Source organism: Schistocerca americana, chromosome 7 (assembly GCF_021461395.2).
Source record: "Schistocerca americana isolate TAMUIC-IGC-003095 chromosome 7, iqSchAmer2.1, whole genome shotgun sequence".
Classification (NCBI taxonomy): Eukaryota; Metazoa; Arthropoda; class Insecta; order Orthoptera; family Acrididae; genus Schistocerca; species Schistocerca americana.
The window spans coordinates 39,408,640-39,432,506 of NC_060125.1; the positions used below are offsets into that span (position 1 = coordinate 39,408,640).

The 23,867-nt window shown below is 40.1% G+C and overlaps 1 protein-coding gene across 1 annotated transcript in view; it reads left to right on the forward strand.

Annotated features, from left to right (window-relative positions):
• The first annotated feature begins 5,153 nt into the window (after positions 1-5,153).
• LOC124621938 overlaps positions 5,154-23,867 on the forward strand; it is a 50,054-nt gene continuing 31,340 nt past the window's right edge. The window contains exon 1 of the mRNA XM_047147448.1: positions 5,154-5,617. Coding sequence (XP_047003404.1) covers positions 5,458-5,617 — 160 coding nt within the window. The 5' untranslated portion in view covers positions 5,154-5,457. The remainder of the gene's footprint in view (positions 5,618-23,867) is intronic.

Below are 23,867 nucleotides of genomic sequence, written 5' to 3' on the forward strand. Positions count from 1 at the left end.
CTCTAAAGAGGAAATCAGAACGCTGCCGCCATCTCTCCTTTACCTTGTCCAACCAACTTACCTGAATTACAGGCGTTTTTGGGCAAACAGTGCCCACAATTCATGGCCTCTGTCTTCAAGGTCTTCTGCACCACGAACAGCACCAAACACATCTGAACTGTGCACGGCTCGTGTTCATGCTGTTTCTTGCTTGACAGCTTGTCTTTATGGAACTGTCGCCTCGTTTCTTATTCGACTTACTGGCATCACTAACTTGCTGGCTTGCTTGCCTGTGAGTGGCAGCAGCAGCACGTATCGATAAGAGCTCTGTCGTATTATCTTTGAAGCAACCGCTAGTATTTCTGGCTCGTCATGTGTCGGGGGTTCAGTCGGGACGCCGCGCCATTGAGGTCCGAACAGCCAGTACTCGCCAATCGCTGGGGACACACATGCACTGTCCAACGAAAGGAGACTGGACTGGGAACGACCGTTGGTTGGTCGTTCGGTCGGTCGTCTCATCGGACGGCATATATTTGGTCGCCGACCACTTTGGGTTCTCTGTGTGTGTCGACTTGTCATTCGTCCTTGTTGTTCCACAGTGATTGCTTTTACGATTGTTCGAGTTCTTGTGGAAGTGTTTTCATGGAACTGTGTCTAGCTTTCGACTGAGCAGTTGTGTCAATGCTCTCTGCATACTGGAGTAGACAATCGGTCGGTTGGGACAGAGCAGCGAGGGATGAGGTTCAAATGGTTCAAATGGCTCTGAGCACTATGGGACTTAACATCTATGGTCATCAGTCCCCTAGAACTTAGAGAACTACTTAAACCTAACTAACCTAAAGACATCACACAACACCCAGCCATCACGAGGCAGAGTAAATCCCTGACCCCGCCGGGAATCGAACCCGGGAACCCGGGCGTGGGAAGCGAGAACGCTACCGCATGACCACGAGATGCGGGCTGGGATGAGGTTATTAGCGTAGTCTTCCATGGTGTGTTTTTCCTTGTCGTGTTGACGCTGTCCAGCATGGCCTCTAGTTCGACAGCCCTTGGAGTTTGTTAATATTTTTCAGTGGTTATTGTGCCTTGGCTGGCCGGAGTGGCTGAGCGGTTCTAGCCGCTACAGTCTGGAACTGCACGACCGCTACGGTCGCCGGTTCGAATCCTGCCTTGGGCATGGATGTGTGTTATGTCCTTAGGTTAGTTAGGTTTAAGTGGTTCTAAGTTCTAGGAGACTGATGACCTCAGCAGTTAAGTCCCATAGTGCCATTTGAACCATTTTATTGTGCCTTGGCTGTATTTAGACACCAATATTTGAAGACGTAGTGCTGCTGGTATCTTCGTCCTCTTTGACATTTTCGGTTGTCGTGCCTTTGTTCAGGCGGAAGGGAACTGATTAGGTTTGTGGTCGGTCCTTCAGCAGTCCCTGGGTCGGGTTGCCATCCGATTATATAGTCTTACCCTTTTCTGCCTGTCTCACCTAAACTTATGTTAGAGTTACCTCCTCAGGCCGACCCTTGGAACACTTCTGAACACCACTGTTCTGTTGTTTTTACATTGTGATCTTCGTTTAGTGTCAAGTACTGTCCAAGGCCTTCAGCCATCTATTAATTTAGTTTGTTTTAATGTTAAGATAAGGCCTTCAGCCAGCCTAAATCAAAACTTTGAAGATTCTTGCTTAAACTAATTTTTTTTAAAAAAAATAAAGAAAGAGGGGGATTTTGCCCATTGGAAATCCTTATTATCCAGGCTTTATGCCCCTCTGGCTCCCTTTGGATTAGTGATTCCCCCCTGGCATGCCCACATCCAACACTGTTCTGATGGACACTGCCAACCGCACTTGCTCCCCACAGTCTACAGTCGATGAGACTTCATCATAGCCTGTACATTCCTTCCACCTTTCACAGCATCTTCTGGGGCATTTTCATCTATATCCATCGGTTTATGATGGAGAAGGATCTGGTATTAGGCTGTGCGGAAGTTGAAGGCCTGCCGGAGGGAATGGACCTCGACAGACAGGAGAGGGCAGTTTGATCACAGTGCTGTACTCACCTACTGAGTCACCCACCACCTATCCAAGTGAATACATTGGCCAATAGTGTCCCTCATGGCCAGCATAAATACTGCTGCACCTTGATCATGCAGTCAGTCATGGACTTCACCCAACGGCATTCATTACTATGTTCACCGTACTACCGACTACTCATTGACGACTTTGCTTTGGGATTGGATTTGCTCTTTGTTGTCAATTTGGATTGTGGCTCATACTTGACCTGTTGACAGTGTTGTGTCGAATGTTATTGCTTGACTCTAGTGTGGGTTTGTGTCCCGTCTGCAGGCAGTCTTCCTGCCTCGTGTCATCATTGTCTCTCTCTAGGTTTTTTTTATGTGTGCTCTGGTATCCACGTAATTACAGATATAGCACTTTGAGCATCTCCTACAGTGGGCGCCTAGCTACAGCATGTGACTAAATAACTGCAACTCCATTATGTTGTCCTGGATGTCCTTTGCGACCCCCAGTTCCATTGTGATTACTGACCCTTGTTGCATGCCTGATGTGCCATGCAAGTTTGTAAACGTTCTTTTGAATCACCCCGTGGATAAACATATAATAAGTAGATGATAAAGAAATAACAAATAAGCTGATGCAAATTCGTACTGGCAATACAAATGTAGTCACAACAGTGTCGAAACAATAGATGACAATTGGCAGGCGGCAGTGAACAGTCCTGTAAGGGCTGGTTTTCGTGCGCCACCTTGTAGCTGTGTTTTAACCATAGATGTCCCAAATTAAATATGAATGCAGTCGCCATAGGTCACTAATATAGTGCTCCACTACGGATGAAATATAGGATGTACGGTTATACAACCCAAATCGAAATATGCCGGCACTTTATTAATGCTGAGTCGGTATAAAGGAAGATACATGTATGATGTCAGAAGCCACTAACCAAACTGGCAGTGAAAGAACACTTCTGGTGGTCTCAGTCGACCACCAGCTTTATGTATTTATTTATTTATTCATTCATTCATCCTTCAGTCGGGTTTTAGAGCAATATTGGATATCATATATATTTGCATTTAAAGCTACAGGATATATTATAATTTTAGCCCATATATTATTACTTTGCAATACATACACATACATGTATATTCGTTGGGGCCATCTAGGACCACGTTAAGTCTTGTTGCACTTAGTACTGGACCTCGCTTTTTTCTGAGCACAGATTTCCCTCATTTGTTGTGAGTGGATCTGCTTGCACTCTTCTGTCCAAAGGACACCATGTCTTCTTTTCAATTGCTCATATTGGGTTATCCCATTTGTCACTATCTTCTTTCGGAAAAGAAATCTGTCAAAAGCATCTTCAGGTTTGATATGTAGCATCTGGAGGTCTTCTTTGGTGTTTTTAAACCATTGCATCATAGTTTTAGGTTTTGAATCAAAAAAAGATAAATATATTTTTGATTAATCTATTTCCATCCATTCGTTTGAGGTGATCATAAAATCGTGCCCATCTTTTACAGACTGTGTCTGTAATTTTTTCTATTTTACTGTTTACTGCAGACTTCTTGTTGGATCTATTTTGATGGATGTAATTCTTGTACTTGGATCCTAGAGTTCTTCTAATGATTTTGCGCTTTTTTTCTCCAGTTCTTCGGTGAGTCTTTTACCAGCATTTAGGGATAGGGTTTCGACTGCATACAGAATTACTGGCTTCAAAACTGTTTTGTAGTGATATATGTTACTGTTCTGGGAAAGGCATTCCTTGGTGTAGATCATGTGGGATGTTTGGTAAGCTGTTTCTAGTTTGTGTACCTGCTCCCTAAGGGCTTCCCTGTTCAGTCCATTTTTCATGATATCTCACCCAGGTACTTAAATTTGTCTATCTGGGCGATGACCCCATATTTCGTACGGAGTTTTCGTGGGGCGTCTTTAATGCTAGTCATGACTTCTGTTTTCTCAAATGATATTTGCAGACCAGTTTGTTCAGCGATTTCTTTTAACTGTTCGATTTGAACTCTAGCAATGTCTATGTCGTTTGAAAGATTGGCAATGTCATCAGCTAAAGCCAAGGAGTCTACCTCGATCCCCATCGATTTGCTTGCAATTCGCACTGGGCTGTAGTTGATTTCCATTAATCATTCGCGCCAGGTCTTCATGATATTTTCACGATGCAGTTAAAAAGCATTGGAGGCAGGCCATCATCTTGCCTGACTCTTGTTTTAGATCAAAGGAATCCGAGAGATACCCGAGGAATTTTACTTTGTATCTGTTAGGGTAGCTCTAATTAATGCCTGCAATTTAAGGTCAACTCTGAACTCATTTAGGATGTTCAGAAAGACCTCACGGTCTGTGGAGTTGTATGCCTTCCTCAAGTCCACAAAGACTAACACATAGTGTTTGGACCTTAGAGTACAATATCTGATTATTGTTTTATATATATATATATATATATATATATATATATATATATATATATATATATATATATGTGTGTGTGTGTGTGTGTGTGTGTGTGTGTGTGTGTGTGTGTGTGTGTGTGTGCGTGTGTGTAAAATAATTAATGAAATCATAAGCAAAACAAAAATTTTACTATTTTTTAATATGCTCCGTATGCCCGACCAATTTCAGTTTTTGGTACAATGGATGAGACATAAGAAAAATTTTAAAGTTTACTCTTCATTGACACAGTACTCAAGCTACTGCTTTTATACTGCAAATATCCGTTCTTGTCGCGGAATTTGCACATATATATTTCGCCGCCCTTGCCCCACCTTTGATTAGTCTTTTTGCGGTAAACAGTCCACAACGACCTTACTGTGTATTAACGTTTCCATAGTTGCTATCGAGTCAGTTGCGCCTATTTTCTTTATTAAAGATCTATAAGCAGCTGCTTTCTTAACTTGATCGCTGTATTTCTTGCTCTTAATTTCCCACAAATATGTGTGTCTCAGAATAGTTCAATAAATTCAGCAAGAAATTCTCTAGCGCACTGACGCGTACCTTCTACTTTCGAATTCACTGTGAACACACAACTGACTCGAAAACAATTTTGCTGTCATTATCTGTCCACACGATACGTTTTGTCTGCGCATTTGTTTTTGCGCAGGTAAAATGTTTCATTTGGGCCTGCGTAGTGAAAATGTAGTGTGAAGGAGCAAGGAATGTGTTTTTGCCATTGTATACTTTCCGAATCTTATTAATATGACGTGTAATTTAGGTATTACGTATCAAATAATACTTAAAAATTAGATGAAGGTTAGTCATATAAGTTGCAGTTGCATATTTGAAATTGTTTGTGTATCTCTGATGCCAGTATTGACGAGTACCTAATTAATCTGACGTGTGTTGTGAAAGGGTGTGTTTGTACACAGAGTGAGTTTGGAAATTCCAGTCCTTTGTGATCAAGGAAATAATGAAAACAGTTTGCTAAACTCTTATCACTAGTGATTGTGGATCATAGAGGGCATTATCAAATGGATGGAAGTGAGCAGGAGAGCACAAATTCCGAACTGTCGGACAGCTGGATGGTAATAAATGAAACTGCAACAAATAAGACTAAGGATAACGGAACACCTTCCGACGGAAGCGATGGTGAATCCGTGGAAGTCATCGACCAAGAAGAGTGTGATGAAGGTACGACGTTAGGAATATATTGTCATGCTTTGTTGTCAGAGTAGCAGTATGTTTCCCAGATTAACGTTGTTATCAGTCACTCGATAAGTAACAGTCAAATCATCCATGTTATTGCTGTCATTCTGATCTTAAGCCCGAAGAATGGTTTGATGCAGCTCTATACATTAGTCTATCCTGTTCAAAACCATACATTTGTGCATAACTACAGCAATTACATACATTTGTGCCTGAGTTCTCTATTCAAGCCCTGGTGTACCTCTACAAATTCCCCTCCTCCCTACTCTCTCTGTCTCTCTCATTCCCCTTCCCACATTACGTAGTTGCCGGTTCCTTGATGTCACTTTAGGCCTATGCCATAAATTTATTTTCTTCCCAGGCCAACTCGACACTTCCTCATTAATTACCATTAGCTATCTGACCATCAGCAATCCTATGTAAAGAACCACATTTCGAAAGCTTCGAGCCCTATTATTTTTTTCTTTTCTTTGCTGTTTATTGCCCACATTTCACTTTCATTCAAGGCCACACTCCACACAAATACCTCCTAACTTCCTAAGACCTAGGCCCTACATAGCAATTAAATTTGGTGTTAATAGATTTTACAGTACACTATAAATGTAGGTTTTCCTTTCTTTAGTGTTTGCTCTGTGATACGTCGTAGGGTCAGTATTGCTTCTTGTGCTCCTACATTTCACTGATACCCAAACTGCTTTTTTCATTTAGCCAGCTTCTATCGGTCTTGCCATTCTTGCATAAGTAATTGATGTTAATATTTTGTAGCCAAGACTTACTAAACTGATTGTTTGGTAGTGTTCACACCAGTCCACAGCTGCCATGTATTGAATTGGGATTGTTATATTCTTCTTGAACCCTGATGGTATTTTTTCTATACCATGAACCTTGTATACTAGGTAGAACAATTTTGTCATAGTATGTTCTCTAGAGACCTCTGAGTGAATATCGTTCATTCCATGTAGGGGTCATGTTTCAACTTAGGTCTTTCAGGGTTCCATCAAATTCCTCTCATAGCATAATTTTTCCTGTCCCATCTACTACATCTCATTTTATAATATTGGCTTAGTCCTCCTGTATATTCCTATTATCTCTTCTTTGCTTAGTCCTGGATTGCTTTCTGAGCTCTAGAATTCACTTGTCTCCAAACAATTCTTTAATTTTCCTACAGATGGCATCTATCTTTCTCTTGGTGAAGTAGGCTTGTACAGCCTTGCATTTTTTCTTTGCCATCCCTGGTTTGCCATTTTCCACTTTTTGTCAGTCTCATTTATTAAACCTTTTGAGAGAGCCAGAGTCTCGAAGATGATAAGACATATATGTAGGCCTATTCCCCTTTTGCGTGCAATTATATTTTCCCATATCATACATTCTATATCTTCTATATTATCCAAGGATTTGTAGTGAGCCTTGCCTTTTTACTTAAGTGAACCACTTCAGCCCCCACCATTTCATCTCTCAAATCTACCCGTTCATCCTCTGTTCTGTCCCTTTTCTGATTTTCCACTCAGTTGTTGTTTAGTGCTCCCTCTGAAATTCTCCATAACTGCTGGTTCTTTCAATTTTTCCATCCTCCATCTCCTAAATTTCTTGTCTCTTAAGCAGTTTATTTAGTTTTAAGCATCAGTTAATATTCCATAAACTCTGGCCAGAGTGCACATCTGCTCCTGGAAATGTTTTGAAGTTTAAAATCTGCTTTTGAAATATCTGTCTTGCTATCATACCATCTATTTGATGTCTCTAAATCTGTTCCATGTACTGTCTGTGCAAATTAAGTTGACACACTGCATGGTGGGTGATGGGAGTGACTTTAAAGTCATTTCCCATTTTTTTCTAGCAGATTATAACTCTATTGGTTTTCATCATTAAGATAAAATATTCACACCAACACGTTGGGGACAAGTGCCATTTTGACACCTCAATCTGATTATGTAATAAAGATAACATCGTCCATCCTATATTACAAATGTAAATAATTTAATAAAAAAATTTCACAGAAATCAGCAAATAATATCATATACATCACCATATGCTCTGGAACTGAATTGATCAAGTAATTAAATGAGCTTAGCTGAACTCTCACTGAATCACCATCTCCACTACACCTGTACAGGGTCTCTCAGGAAGATTGGTCAATATTCATTGATATAGCAGAAACACTCATTTGAAGCAAAAAAACTTTGTACATACATAGGCAATTGCCATATTCTGCATGGTTTCCAAGGTACAACACATTTAATGTACATTTGTTTTTGGGCCAGTGGCGCATATCGTAATCGATGGATTAATCGTGGTAGTACAGTTAACCGCCACTAAGATGTCCAGACGTTACACTGTTAGAGTTTTGTTTATGAAGTTGTATGAAGTCTGAGGTTTACAAATGATAGGTGTATAAGTGAGGTGAATTGTATATTCGCATATGGACGTTGCTGCCCTCATTGTGAAATGTGCAGAGGCACTCAGGCAAGCAACAAAACATGTTCTCCCAAGAGTATACTTATGCATTGATGTTGATTGTGGGATATTTGGACATTTATTGTGGGCGATACAGGAGCTGTAATATGGTATGTATGGTAATTCTTAGAAGTGGACGGGTTAAAAAAAATTTTTTTTCAGTTGATAATTTGTAAAACCCATGTTGTAATGTTTAATAACTGTTGTGCATGTGTAAACCTGACAATGAATTTAATAATACATAAAATAAATAACAATGTATGTAAAAGATGTTTGATCTCGAAACAGGGCATGTACCCATATGAAGTTTTTTGCTTCAAATGATCATCCCTGTCACATCCCCGAGTATTGATCATTGCTCCTGTGACACCCTCTACAATACTAACATACAACACAATCCAGCCAATCCATAGTAGATTGTTATTTCCGCTAAACCTGGTTAAGGCTAGTAAACAACACAATCCAAGTCACCCAGGCATGACGAGTGCCATCAACACCTGGAACAAGCTCCATGACACCAGTAACTCTGAAAATATTTTACACACTATTATATAAGAAACGAACATACATAAAAAAATAAAAAATAACTCAACCACACACTCAAACAACTGTAATGGCATACAAAAAGCACTAAATGAATGTAGTAAACAGAACGTAAATTACATCTGCCAGAGCAACATATGAAGAAAAGGACATTTAATGTACTGAAATTATGGAAAGGATAGATAGCTACCCACCATAAAGATGACATGTTATGTTGCAAATAGGCATGACAGTAAGACTGACAATTAAGCTTTCACTGAAAGCCTTCATCAGTAAAGAAAACCACACAAACAAACTTGTCTCATACACCCGTGACCTCTATCTCAGGCCGCTCAGGCCAAACTGAAACTGAAGCACTTCAAATGAGAGCAACGATCCGTAGTAGAGTGGGCAAAGGGAATGAATAGCAGGAAACAGTGCTGCCTGGCGAAGTGTCCAGGGACTAGAGGTGGCCGACAAGGCTACCTGGTGCAGCATTGGGAAGGTGTGGGGGAGGGAGGGAAGGGGAAAAAATGGTGTGGAAAGAAGATGATTAGAGAAGGGGAAAGATTGATGGGTCCATTGGCAGAGAGCAGTGCACAGTGAGGATGATAAAATGTAAGTTGGGAGGAAGTTCTAACGGTCTTCGGACGACAGGAGAGACCGTCTTACAGTTGACACTTATTGTGTGCAGTCAGTCTTCTTCTCAGGTCAGAGAGCTGCGTCGATCTTCACAAACACTTCTTCTCCGAAGACTCTAGGTTGTTAAGGGAATTTCAAAATAGGCTTATTTTCTACTCTTGAAATGATTCTGTACTCTCAGGATACTTTTGTTCAACTCTGTTATATTTTCATCTCCACAATAAAACAACTTCACAAGATTCAAACAAGCATTCAACTCTCATGAGTCAGCTCCGTCTTGGACCTTTAGAAACTAACAGATACAGTTATAATGTGTTTGGTTTAATAACCACTATAAAACCAGTTCTTACTTCTCGCAAGTCCAACATCCGAAAGTCAAATGTAAGTGTCTTTAGTTCAATACATAATTCATTTGTTCACAATAATACAGTCGTTACACCGTCAAGGACTAGAGTGTGCTTGCTCTTGTACTAGACATGCAGCTTCTCAGGCATGCGCTGCAAACAGTTGTCCACGCCAATCCACCGTCACTATTGCCATATTCTCCCGATACGTGTCCATCTTGCACACACAAAATTGGCATTGAGGTAGACTCTCCACTCTCTCACCCTCGTATTTAAAATATCGGGTGTTCAAGACGGGGGAAAGCCGAGTGTCTCTAGAATTTACACTGAAATGCTCGAGGCACTACACATCCCTCCCCTTAGCTCGAACATGCAATATTTTATACACAGGATAATTCTTTACCTTTTAACGATGTCTCTCTTTCTATTAATAACCATTCATATTTTACTATAATTATAATACATGACCCCTTCAATCCATATTGGAGTTAGCTCTGTTTTCTACTCCTCTTACAATTGAAAATTACGGGTGTTCATAACTCATGAATACTCTGCTGCATTGTTCTTACTTCCCGTACTACTTTTTCTAAGTATGTACTTATTCATTATCTATTGTAATCTGGAGAAACTCTGGGTTGAATAAAAGTGTTCCCTTCTTGGATATTTGTAAACCCGAAACTTAATGAGGCTATTTATGCATAGAATTCAAACTTACCAGACTCATCCCGTTAAACGTGTGACTTCTATCATGGTACTGCCCTTTTTCCCTTTAGGAACAGTACCTATATCTTACATAGGTTGGTCCTAGGAGTACCCTTTCTCCTTCTGTTTTGGTGGGTACACCCCGTCCTCATTCCTATCCTCCTATGGTACAGGTCAATCCCCTTCTTGGTGCCCCTGTCGACGCAGTATAGGTCAGCCGTTCACAGGCCTGCCTATCCACCATTCTTCTGACCCACTAAATGTCGAGTGCGCCCTCCATATCCTTCTTGAGTAGGCTTCCTGGTTCATTGCCCTGGCATACATCTTTATGTATACTATACTTAAATATTCTCTGGTAAAATTACAAATCTACTTTACACTCATATTCTGCTTTTTAATACTTCATCTTATACCCTAGAGTCCTCTTTCACTCCTCACTTTTACTGTATAAACAAATATCATGCCCACACATAGTAGGTGCTATGTCTGCCTGTATTTACCATCTCCCAGTAGATACTATGTCTTTTCTCAGAGGACTGGCACGGCACATGTAAATATACAGGGTGGTCCATTGATAGTGACTGGGCCAAATATCTCACAGAATAAGCATCAAACAAAAAAACTGCAAAGAACAAAACTCGTCTAGCTTGAAGGGGGAAACCAGATGGCACTATGGTTGGCCCACTAGATGGCGCTGCCATAGGTGAAACAGATATCAACTGCATTTTTTAAAATAGGAACCCCCATTTTTTTATTACATATTCGTTTAGTACTTAAAGAAATATGAACGTTTTAGGTGGACCACTTTTTTCGCTTTGTGATAGATGGCGCTGTAATAGTCGCAAATGTATAAGTACGTGGTATCACGTAACGTTCCGCCAGTGTGGACGGTATTTGCTTCATGATACATTACCTGTGTTAAAATGGACCGTTTACCAATTGCGGAAAAGGTTGATATTGTGTTGATGTATGGTTATTGTGATCAAAATGCCCAACGGGCGTGTGCTATGTATGCCGCTCAGTATCCTGGACATCATCATCCAAGTGTCCGGACCGTTCGCTGGATAGTTACGTTATTTAAGGAAATAGGGAGTGTTCAGCCACATGTGAAACGTCAACCACGACCTGCAACAAATGATGATGCCCAAGTAGGTGTTTTAGCTGCTGTTGTGCCTAATCCGCACATCAGTAGCAGACAAATTGCGTGAGAATCCGGAATCTCAAAAACGTCAGTGTTGAGAATGCTACATCAACATCGATTGCACCCATACCATATTTCTATGCACCAGGAATTGCATGGCGACGACTTTGAACGTCGTGTACAGTTCTGTCACTGGTCACAAGAGAAATTATGGGACGATGACAGATTTTTTGTACGCGTTCTATTTAGCGATGAAGTGTCATTCACCAACAGCGGTAACATGTTGTTGTTGTTGTTGTTGTGGTCTTCAGTCCTGAGACTGGTTTGATGCAGCTCTCCATGCTACTCTATCCTGTGCAAGCTTTTTCATCTCCCAGTACCTACTGCAACCTACATCCTTCTGAATCTGCTTAGTGTATTCATTTCCTGGTCTCCCTCTACGATTTTTACCCTCCACGCTGCCCTCCAATACTAAATTGGTGATCCCTTGATGCCTCAGAACATGTCCTACCAACCGATCCCTTCTTCTGGTCAAGTTGTGCCACAAACTTCTCTTCTCCCCAATCCTATTCAATACTTCCTCATTAGTTATGTGATCTACCCATCTAATCTTCAGCATTCTTCTGTAGCACCACATTTCGAAAGCTTCTATTCTCTTCTTGTCCAAACTATTTATCGTCCATGTTTCACTTCCATACATGGCAACACTCCATACAAATACTTTCAGAAATGACTTCCTGACACTTAAATCTATACTCGATGTTAACAAATTTCTCTTCTTGAGAAACGCTTTCCTTGCCATAGCCAGTCTACATTTTATATTATCTCTACTTCCACCATCATCAGTTATTTTGCTCCCCAAATAGCAAAACTCCTTTACTACTTTAAGTGTCTCATTTCCTAATCTAATTCCCTCAGCATCACCCGAGTTAATTAGACTACATTCCATTATCCTTGTTTTGCTTTTGTTGATGTTCATCTTATATCCTCCTTTCAAGACACTGTCCATTCCATTAAACTGCTCTTCCAAGTCCTTTGCTGTCTCTGACAGAATTGCAATGTCATCGGCGAACCTCAAAGTTTTTATTTCTTCTCCATGTATTTTAATACCTACTCCAAATTTTTCTTTTGTTTCCTTTACTGCTTGCTCAATATACAGATTGAACAACATCGGGGAGAGGCTACAACCCTGTCTTACTCCTTTCCCAACCACTGTTTCCCTTTCATGTCCCTCGACTCTTACAACTGCCATCTGGTTTCTGTACAAATTGTAAATAGCCTTTCTCTCCCTGTATTTTACCCCTGCCACCTTTAGAATTTGAAAGAGAGTATTCCAGTCAACATTGTCAAAAGCTTTCTCTAAGTCTACAAATGCTAGAAACGTAGGTTTGCCTTTCCTTAATCTTTCTTCTAAGATTAGCCGTAAGGTGAGTATTGCCTCACGTGTTCCATTGTTTCAACGGAATCCAAACTGATCTTTCCCGAGGTTGGCTTCTACTAGTTTTTCCATTCGTCTGTAAAGAATTCGTGTTAATATTTTGCAGCTGTGACTTATTAAACTGATCGTTCGGTAATTTTCACATCTGTCAACACCTGCTTTCTTTGGGATTGGAATTATTATATTCTTCTTGAAGTCTGAGGGTATTTCGCCTGTTTCATACATCTTGCTCACCAGATGGTAGAGTTTTGTCAGGACTGGGTCTCCCAAGGCCGTCAGTAATTCCAATGGAATGTTGTCTACTCCGGGGGCCTTGTTTCGACTCAGGCCTATCAGTGCTCTGTCAAACTCTTCACGCAGTATCATATCTCCCATTTCATCTTCATCTACATCCTCTTCCATTTCCATAATATTGTCGTCAAGTACATCACCCTTGTATAGACCCTCTATATACTCCTTCCACCTTTCTGCTTTCCCTTCTTTGCTTAGAACTGGGTTTCCATCTGAGCTCTTGATATTCATACAAGTCGCTCTCTTATCTCCAAAGGTTTCTTTAATTTTCCTGTAGGCAGTATCTATCTTACCCCTAGTGAGATAGGCCCCTACATCCTTACATTTGTCCTCTAGCCATCCCTGCTTAGCCATTTTGCACGTCCTGTCGGTCTCATTTTTGAGACGTTTGTATTCCTTTTTGCCTGCTTCATTTACTGCATTTTTTTATTTTCTCCTTTCATCAATTAAATTCAATATTTCTTCTGTTACCCAAGGATTTCTACTAGCCCTCATCTTTTTACCTACTTGATCCTCTGCTGCCTTCGCTACTTCATCCCTCAAAGCTACCCATTCTTCTTCTACTGTATTTCTTTCCCCCATTCCTGTCAATTGTTCCCTTATGCTCTCCCTGAAACTCTGTACAACCTCTGGTTCTTTCAGTTTATCCAGGTCCCATCTCCTTAAATTCCCACCTTTTTGCAGTTTCTTCAGTTTTAATCTACAGGTCATAACCAATAGATTATGGTCAGAGTCCACATCTGCCCCTGGAAATGTCTTACAATTTAAAACCTGGTTCCTAAATCTCTGTCTTACCATTATATAATCTATCTGATACCTTTTAGTATCTCCAGGGTTCTTCCATGTACACAACCTTCTTTCATGATTCTTAAACCAAGTGTTAGCTATGATTATGTTGTGCTCTGTGGAAAATTCTACCAGGCGGCTTCCTCTTTCATTTCTTAGCCCCAATCCATATTCACCAACTATGTTTCCTTCTCTCCCTTTTACTACACTCGAATTCCAGTCACCCATGACTATTAAATTTTCGTCTCCCTTCACAATCTGAATAATTTCTTTTATTTCATCTTTCATTTCTTCAATTTGTTCGTCATCTGCAGAGCTAGTTGGCATATAAACTTGTACTACTGTAGTAGGTGTGGGCTTCGTATCTATCTTGGCCACAATAATGCGTTCACTATGCTGTTTGTAGTAGCTTACCTGCTTTCCTATTTTCCTATTCATTATTAAACCTACTCCTGCATTACCCCTATTTGATTTTGTGTTTATAACCCTGTAGTCACCTGACCAGAAGTCTTGTTCCTCCTGCTACCGAACTTCACTAATTCCCACTATATCTAACTTCAACCTATCCATTTCCCTTTTCAAATTTTCTAACCTACCTGCCCGATTAAGGGATCTGACATTCCACGCTCCGATCCGTAGAACGCCAGTTTTCTTTCTCCTGATAACGACATCCTCTTGAGTAGTCCCCGCCCGGAGATCCGAATGGGGGACTATTTTACTTCTGGAATATTTTACCCAAGAGGACGCCATCATCATTTAATCATACAGTAAAGCTGCATGCCCTCGGGAAAAATTACGGCTGTAGTTTCCCCTTGCTTTCAGCCGTTCGCAGTACCAGCACAGCAAGGCCGTTTTGGTTATTGTTACAAGGCCAGACCAGTCAGTCATCCAGACTGTTGCCCCTGCAACTACTGAAAAGGCTGCTGCCCCTCTTCAGGAACCACACGTTTGTCTGGCCTCTCAACAGATACCCCTCCGTTGTGGTTGCACCTACGGTATGGCTATCTGTATCGCTGAGGCACGCAAGCCTCCCCACCAACGGCAAGGTCCATGGTTCATGGGGGGGGAGGAGCGGTAACATAAACTGGCATAATATGTACTAATGGGCAATGGAAAATCCATGATAGCTGCGACAAGTGGAACATCTGCAACCTTGGCGAGTTAATGTATGGTGCAGCATTATGGGATAATTGGCCCCCATTTTATCGATGGCAATCTAAATGGTGCAGTGTATGTTGATTTCCTACATAATGTTCTACTGATGTTACTACAAGATGTTTCACTGCATGACAGAATGGTGATGTACTTCCAACATGTAGGATGTCCGGCACATAGCTCGCGTGTGGTTGAAGCGGTATTGAATAGCATATTTCATGACAGGTGCATTGGTCGTCGAAGCACCGTACCATGGCCCGCAGATTCACCAGATCTGATGTCCTCGGATTTCTTTCTGTGGGGAAAGTTGAAGGATATTTGCAATTGTGATCCACCGACAACGCCTGACAACATGCATCAGCGCATTGTCAGTGCGTGTGTGAACGTTACGAAAGGCGAACTACTTGCTGTTGAGAGGAATGTCGTTCCACATATTGCCAAATGCATTGAGGTTGACGGACATCATTTTGAGCATTTATTGCATTAATGTGGTATTTACAGGTAATCGCGCTGTAACAGCATGCGTTTTCGTAAATGATACGTTCACAAAGGTACATGTATCACATTGGTACAACTGAAATAAAATGTTCAAACGTACCTACGTTCTGTATTTTAATTTAAAAAACCTACCTGTTACGAACTGTTCGTCTAACATTGTGAGCCATATGTTTGTGACTATTACACTGCCATCTATCTCAAAGCAAAAAAAGTGGTCCAACTAAAACATTCATATTTCTTTACGTACTACACGAATATGTAATAAAAAATTGGGGTTCCTATTTAAAAAAATGCAATTGATATCCATTTGACCTACGGCAGCGCCATCTGGTTTCCCCCTTCAAGCTAGACAAGTTTTGTTGTTTGTAGTTTTTTCGTTTGATGCTTATTTCATGAGGTATTTGGCCCGGTCACGATCAATCGACCACCCTGTATATTTGAGATCAACAAAATTAACGTTGCAGAACCATCACCAATAAGAACAATACTCATAATAGTTCGTACATCTCAGTACGTACGTATATGTGATGCGGAACTGTCACCGCAAACAGCAATGTATGCATATTTTTGTGTGTGCAGATACTTTCCCCCTACAACACTTGACGGTTCTCACAACATTTCAGTCTGTACTTTCCCTGTTTGCATCTTCGTGTTATGTTGTGTGTATGCTTAAGTGTGTTTGTGTATCCTGATTCTTCAGCTGACTTATGTGAAATAAGTTGAGGTTATAGTGAACCACAGAAATTGAGAAGGACTTCAGTGATAGACGAGGGAAAGATTGATAGGTACTCAAAAGAGAAGTAAGAAAGGAAAAAGTAGAGACGGTTGCTAAGAAGACAGCCTCAAAGACAAGAAACCCTTCCCCCCCCCCCCCCCTTCTCCAGGATCCATACTTCGCCTGTACTTGAGTGAGAAGCTGAAGGAGGTATGATGTTAAATGTATCCTACAGAACGGACAATTTCACTTTCACCTTTGAAGCCCCCGAAGAAAAATCTTAGCAACACCTATTGAATGGCAAATGGTGAAGAATCATTTACACTTGTCTGCGAGGGTGGTCTGAAAGTTGGGGTGTGTGGTTAGTGTTAGTCCTGCTTGTACTTACACTACCCACCCCCTTCCAAAAGTGATACTAACCCTCCCCTTTACATTACATCTCACAAAAGGTATGAACTACTCTATAAAAATAGAAAATTATACACTACGATAATATAGTTGTTTAGTCATTCACTATATTTCACACACACATAAAGCACTCCATTCAGTTTCTGATGTTTAGAAGTTACTTAATTTGAATAGTACCCCGATATTACCTTTATACTAGTACTGTATTCTATTCATCTCATTTCATGTTTAGAGATCACTATTCATCTATGATTCTCTTAAATTGGTCCTAATCTTGGAGTCGTATTCGGTTTCAAAAGTATGGGATAGTTTAAGAATTCAAGAATACATTACAGAATAGTTTAGAATTGAAGGGAATCCGGTGCAGGAAAACTAAGTTTGAAGAAACACTGAAAACAACTAGGGATCAGATGGCCGTCACTCCGTCAATTAACACAGAACGTTAACATCCGTGGGGGATATTCAACTTTATGTCTTCTACATTGTATTTTCCTTTTTGTGATCCCGTTAGAGGATCCACTAAAACTAAGGCTTTGGGATGTACCACCGTTTGCAGTTGGTAAGGTCCCTCATACTTTTGAAGAAAAAAAAAAAAAAAAAAAAAAAAAAGGTGTTTCTTTCTTCAGGGCAGATCTCTGGAGATGCTGCCTTACTAAGACTAGGTCATTAACATTATACTTAGGTTCAACAGCCTTCTCGTTATATTTACTCACTCGTTGTTCAACTAAGTTCTTAGAAACTATTATTTGGTTAAGTTAGTAATCAACACTAGGTTGTTCCGGCCAAGTAAAATATTTAATAAGGAGTTCTCTCACAAAGGGTTTACCTATTACTTCCTAAGGAGTTAACCCAGTTGATAAATGTGGTAATTCATTTAAAATAAGCTCAAAGTCTTTAACTTTCGTTACCCATGACGTATGTTTTTCATGGCAGTATATACAGCATAATTTCCCAATTTCTGTCATAACCCTTTCACATGGGTTAGAAGACAGATTGTAGTTGGAGATTAATACCTGACGAATATCTTTCCACGCTAAGAATTCTTTAAAGTCGTTGCTAACAAATTGTGATCCATTATCAGAGAGGAATCGTTTTGGTTTGCCCACCTCGAGAAAGTATTGTTGCAGACAGTGTATCACTGTTGGTGTATTTGCTTTCTTAATAGGATACAACATAACATACTTAGAATAACATTCTGAGAGAACAAAAATGTATGCAACTCCTCCTTTACCTTTTGGAATTGGTCCAAAGAAGTCCGCTACTGTAAGAGCATGTAATGCCTTACGTATGATTGGATACATTTTGTATCTAACATGAGTGTTACTCTCTTTCACTTTTTAACAGGTTTCACAAGTTCTAATTAAAGATGCTACCTTATGCCCCAACTTTTTAAAATAATAGAACTTGTTCATGTGGGCTATACACTTTTTTCTTCCGTAGTGTCCATACCCTGTGTGGACATACCGCACAATTTCATCCTCCATCAACTTTGGGATGCATAAACGCCACTGTTGAGAGGTTATACTATCTCTCCAAAATAAATTATTCCCTATAACTTTCCATTTCTCTGCTTGATTAGGAGACTTTCTAAAGTAAAGACTTTCTAATACACATGGCATATATCTCTGTAAAATAGGTATCATGATGGATGTTATTCTTTGAGCCATTTCTTGTACCCTGTTGTGTGGGTATTATATTGCTATAAAATTAATCACAAAAATTATGCTGGGTCCTTCTATAAGTTTTAAGTCTTTCATATCTACAGGTAATCTAGACAAAGCGTCAGGTACAATATTTTCAGAACCTTTTATGTACTGTATCCTAATGTCATACTCCTGTAAGAATAACATCCGTTGCATTAATCTACTATGCAACAATCGACTGTTCATTAAAAAGGATAGTGCTTGATGATCTGTATATACATGGATTTCTGAATCCCAAATTAGTGTTTGGAATTTTTGTATACTCCGTACTATAGCCAATACTTTTTTTTGTGTTGCTGTGTAGCTTAACTCATGTTTGTTGAGACTCCAGCTAGCAAAAGCTATAGATCTGTGACCGGTGCTTTCCAGACCCCACTCTCCTTGAAAAAGTTCTGCTGCTATACCGTAGTCAGAAGCACCTGTTGCAATTTTGAACGGTTCACCCATAACCAGATGGTGTAATATAGGTGATTCTGCTAATGCTTTTTTCACATTCTCAAACACATCATTGACCTCTTGGTCCCAAACCCATGGTATTACCTTCCATAATAAATGCAAAAGTCTCGGGTCGTTCAGTTCCTGACTTCGTATATACTGTGTATAATACCTGGCCATTCCAATAAATCCCTTCAATTGTCTTATGTTTCTAGGAGATCGACATTACTTAATAGCCTTTATATGTTCTAAATCTGGTCTAATTCCCTGCACTCCGACGATATGCCCTAAAAACTTAAGCTCTTGCCTCGCAAAGTGTGACTTGGATAGTTTACTGTAATACCTTTTTCTTTAAACGTACTCAGGGTTTTCCTTAGGGTTATACAATGTTCTTCCCATGTAGCAGATATAATAAGGATATCGTCCACATATATTATTAAGTCCCTTAACAATTCCCTTCCTAACTCCTCATCCAGTGTGCGTATAAAAACGGATACCAAGATATTTAGTCCAAACCATTGTTGTTGTTCTGGTCTTCAGTCCAGAGACTGGTTTGATGCGGCTCTCCATGCTACTCTATCCTGTGCAAGCTTCTTCCTCTCCTAGTACCTACTGCAACGTACATCCTTCTGAATCTGCTTAGTGTATTCATCTCTTGGTCTCCGTCTACTACAATTTTTACCCTCCACGCTGCCCTCCAATACTAAATTGGTGATCCCTTGATGCCTCAGAATATGCCCTACCAACTGATCCCTTCTTCTAGTAAAGTTGTGCCACAAATTTCTCCTCTCTCCAATTCTATTCAATACCTTCTCATTAGTTATGTGATGTACCCACTTAATCTTCAGCATTCTTCTGTAGCACCACATTTTGAAAGTGTCTATTCTTTTCTTGTCTAAACTACTTATTGTCCACGTTTCACTTCCATACATGGCTACACTACATAACAAAACTTCCAGAAACAACTTCCTGATGCTTAAATCTATACTCGATGTTAACAAATTTCTCTTCTTGAGAAACGCTTTCCTTGCCATAGCCAGTCTACATTTTATATCCTCTCTACTTCGACCATCATCAGTTATTTTGCTCCCCAAATACCAAACTCATTTACTACTTTAAAGATCTCATTTCCTAATCTAATTCCTGCAGTATCACCCGATTTAATTTGACTACATTCCATTATCCTCGTTTTGCTTTTGTTGATGTTCATCTTATATCCTCCTTTCAAGACACTGTCCATTCCGTTCAGCTGCTCTACTAGGTTCCTTGCTGTCTCTGACGGAATTACAATGTCATCGGCAAATCTCAAAGTTTTTATTTCTTCTCCATGGATTTTAATTCCTACTCTGATTTTTTCTTTTGTTTCCTTTACTGCTTGCTCAATATACAGATTGAATAACATCGGGGATAGGCTACAACCCTGTCTCACTCCCTTCCCAACCACTGCTTCCCTTTCATGCCCCTCGACTCTTATAACTACCATCTGGGTTCTGCACAAATTGTAAATAGCATTTCACTCCCTGTATTTTACCCCTGCCACCTTCATAATTTGATAGAGAGTATTCCAGTAACATTGTCAAAGTCTACAAATGCTTGAAACGTAGGTTTGCCATTCCTTAATCTATTTTCTAAGATAAGTCATAGGGTCAGTATTGCCTCACGTGTTCCAACATTTCTACGGAATCCAAACTGATCTTCGTCAAGGTCGGCTTTTACATGTTTTTCCATTCGTCTGTATGGAATTCGTGTTAGTATTTTGCAGTCATGGCTTATTAAACTGATAGTTCAGTAATTTTCACATCCGTCAACACCTGCTTTCTTTGGGATTGGAATTATTATATTCTTCTCGAAGTCTGAGGGTATTTCGCCTGTCTCATACATCTTGCTCATCAGATTGTAGAGTTTTGTCAGGACCGGCTCTCCCAAGGCCGTCAGTAGTTCTAATGGAATGTTGTCTACTTCAGGGGCCTTGTTTCGACTCAGGTCTTTCAGTGCTCTGTCAAACTCTTCATGCAGTATTATATCTCCCATTTCATCTTCATCTATATCCTCTTCCATTTCTATGATATTGTCTTCAAGAACATCGCCCTTGTATAGACCCTATATATACTGCTTCCACCTTTCTGCTTTCCATTCTTTGCTTAGAACTGGGTATCCATCTGAGCTCTTGATATTCATGCAAGTGGTTCTCTTTTCTCCAAAGGTCTCTTTAATTTTCCTGTAGGCAGTATCTGTCTTACCCCTGGTGATATGTGCCTCTACATCCTTACATTTGTCCTATAGCCGCCCCTGCTTAGACATTTTACACTTCCTGTCGATCTCATTTTTGTGGCATTTGTATTCCTTTTTGCCTGCTTCATTTACTGCATTTTTATATTTTCTCCTTTCATCAATATATTCAATATTTCTTCTGTTACCCAAGGGTTCCTACTACCCATCTTTTTACCTACTTGATCCTTTGCTGCCTTCACTATTTCACCCCTCAAAGCTACCCATTCTTCTTCTACTGTATTTCTTTCCTCCATTCTTGTCAATTGTTCCCTTATGCTCTCTCTGAAACTCTGTACAAGCCCTGGTTTAGTCAATTTATCCAGGTCCCATCTCCTTAAGTTCCCACCTTTTTGCAGTTTCTTCAGTTTTAATCTACAGTTCATAACCAGTAGAGTGTGGTCAGAGTCCACATCTACCCCTGGAAATGTCTTACAGTTTAAAACCTGGTTCCTGAATCTGTGAATCTCTGTCCTACAATTATATAGTCTATCTGAGACCTTCCAGTATCTCCAGGCTTGTTCCATGTATACAACCTTCTTTCATGATTCTTGAACCAAGTGTTAGCTATGATTAAGTTGTGCTCTGTGCAAAATTCTACCAGGCGGCTTCCTCTTTCATTCCTTACTCCCATTCCATATTCACCTACTACGTTTCCTTCCCTTCCTTTTTCTACTATTGAATTCCAGTCACCCATGACTATTAAATTTTTGTCTCCCTTCACTAGCTGAATAATTTCTTTTATCCCATCATATATTTCATCAATCTCTTTGTCATCTGTGGAGCTACTTGGCATATAAACTTGTACTGCTGTAGTGGGGGTGGGCTTCGTGTCTGTCATGGCCACAATAATGCGTTCACTATGCTGTTTGTAGTAGCTTACCCACATTCCTATTTTCCTATTCATTATTGAACCTACTCTTGCATTACCCGTATTTGATTTCGTATTTATAACCCTTTATTCACCTGACCAGAAGTGTTGTTCCTCCTGCCACCGACTTCACTAATTCCCCCCATATCTAACTTTAACCGATCCATTTCCCATTTTAAATTTTCGAACCTACCTGCCCGATTGAGGGATCTGACATTCCACCCTCCGATCCATAGAACGCCAGTTTTCTTTCTCCTGATAACAACGTCCTCCTGAGTAGTCCCCGCCCGGAGATCTGAACGGGAAACTATTTTACCTCTGGAATATTTTAACCAAGAGGACGCCATCATCATTTAACCATACAGTAAAGCTGCATGCCCTCAGGAAAAATTATGGCTATAATTTCCCCTTGCTTTCAACCATTCGCAGTACCAGCACAATAATACCGCTTTGATTAGTGTTACAAGGCCAGATCAGTCAATCATCCAGACTGTTGCCCCTGCAACTACTGAAAAGGCTGTTGCCCCTCTTGAGGAATCACACATTTTTCTGGCCTCTCAACAGATATCCCTTTGTTGTGGTTGCACCTACGGTACGGCTATCTGTATCGCTGGGGCATGCAGGCCTGCCCACCAACGGCAAGGTCCATGGTTCAAGGGGGGGTGGGGGGTCCAAACCGTAACACATTAAAATGATATGGTTTCCCATCAAATAGAAATGCTGTAGTACACTTCTTTGAATGAAGATGTAACCAAATTTGCCAATACCCAGCAGTCAGGTCCATTGTGCTAAAATACCGTGATTTTTCAAATTTGGACAGTAATTCCTCAATATTAATTGGTCTGTCTCGTTCTGTCTCTATGTGTTATTCAAAGTGCGTGCATCTAGCACTAACCGCACATCCCCTGTAGCCTTTTGTTACCACTACTAAAGGGTTATTCATAACACTCGTACTATGTGCTATTATTTTGCTGTCATTCATTTTATCTATTTCTTCTTTAACCGCCTCTCTCAAGCTCACTGGTATTGGTTACGGTTTACAGAAAAATGGAGTTTTATCTTTGATCTTAAATTTACATACGTAGTCACTAATACTACACAGACTATCAGAAAATACCATTTCGTATTCCAATAGAATTTTAGCTAAATCCAATTTCTGGTTGTTGGTTAAACTTGAGGATTCACTTACTTTATTTTGTATGTCAGCTTGGTGTGATGCATGACTTAAGTTTTCAGTCTCTGGTGACAATTGTGCTGTCACTGTTAGTCATAAAAGCTGATTCTCAGTTATTTGTTTACTATTATAGGGGTCAGTGACAAACTTTACACAATATTTATCGTCACCTAGTCCAAAATAAAGACAATTGTCCTCAACATTCAATTTGACGTTAAACTCTGATAGTCAGCCTAGACCAAACAACACATCCCTCTTGATATTTTCCTCTACTAAAAGTGTCTGACGAAATGGGACAGTCCCAATGATGCAGTTTACCTGGGTTTCTTGTTTTACAACCTTACTTTTGGTCCCAATAATACCTACTATGTACACTCCTGTTACCGGTAATAGCGGTAAGTTATGTTTAGTTCCTAATGTATTAAAGAAATAATTAGAAATAAGTGACACTTCACTACCAGAATCAGTAAATATGTTAACTTTGAAATCTTCTACCCTTCCAACTATAATTGGTTGTGGATTAACGGTAGTTAAGCTAGGTTCTACTAGCAACAACCATTCTTGGGTCAATACTTTATGCATAAAGCTAACATATTTATTATGAGCTAGGCTTCCTAATATATTTCTACGACTTGGGCCCCGGCCCTGGATCCAGATCGCATAACGTTTTTCTCATTGTTTGTAAGTACCA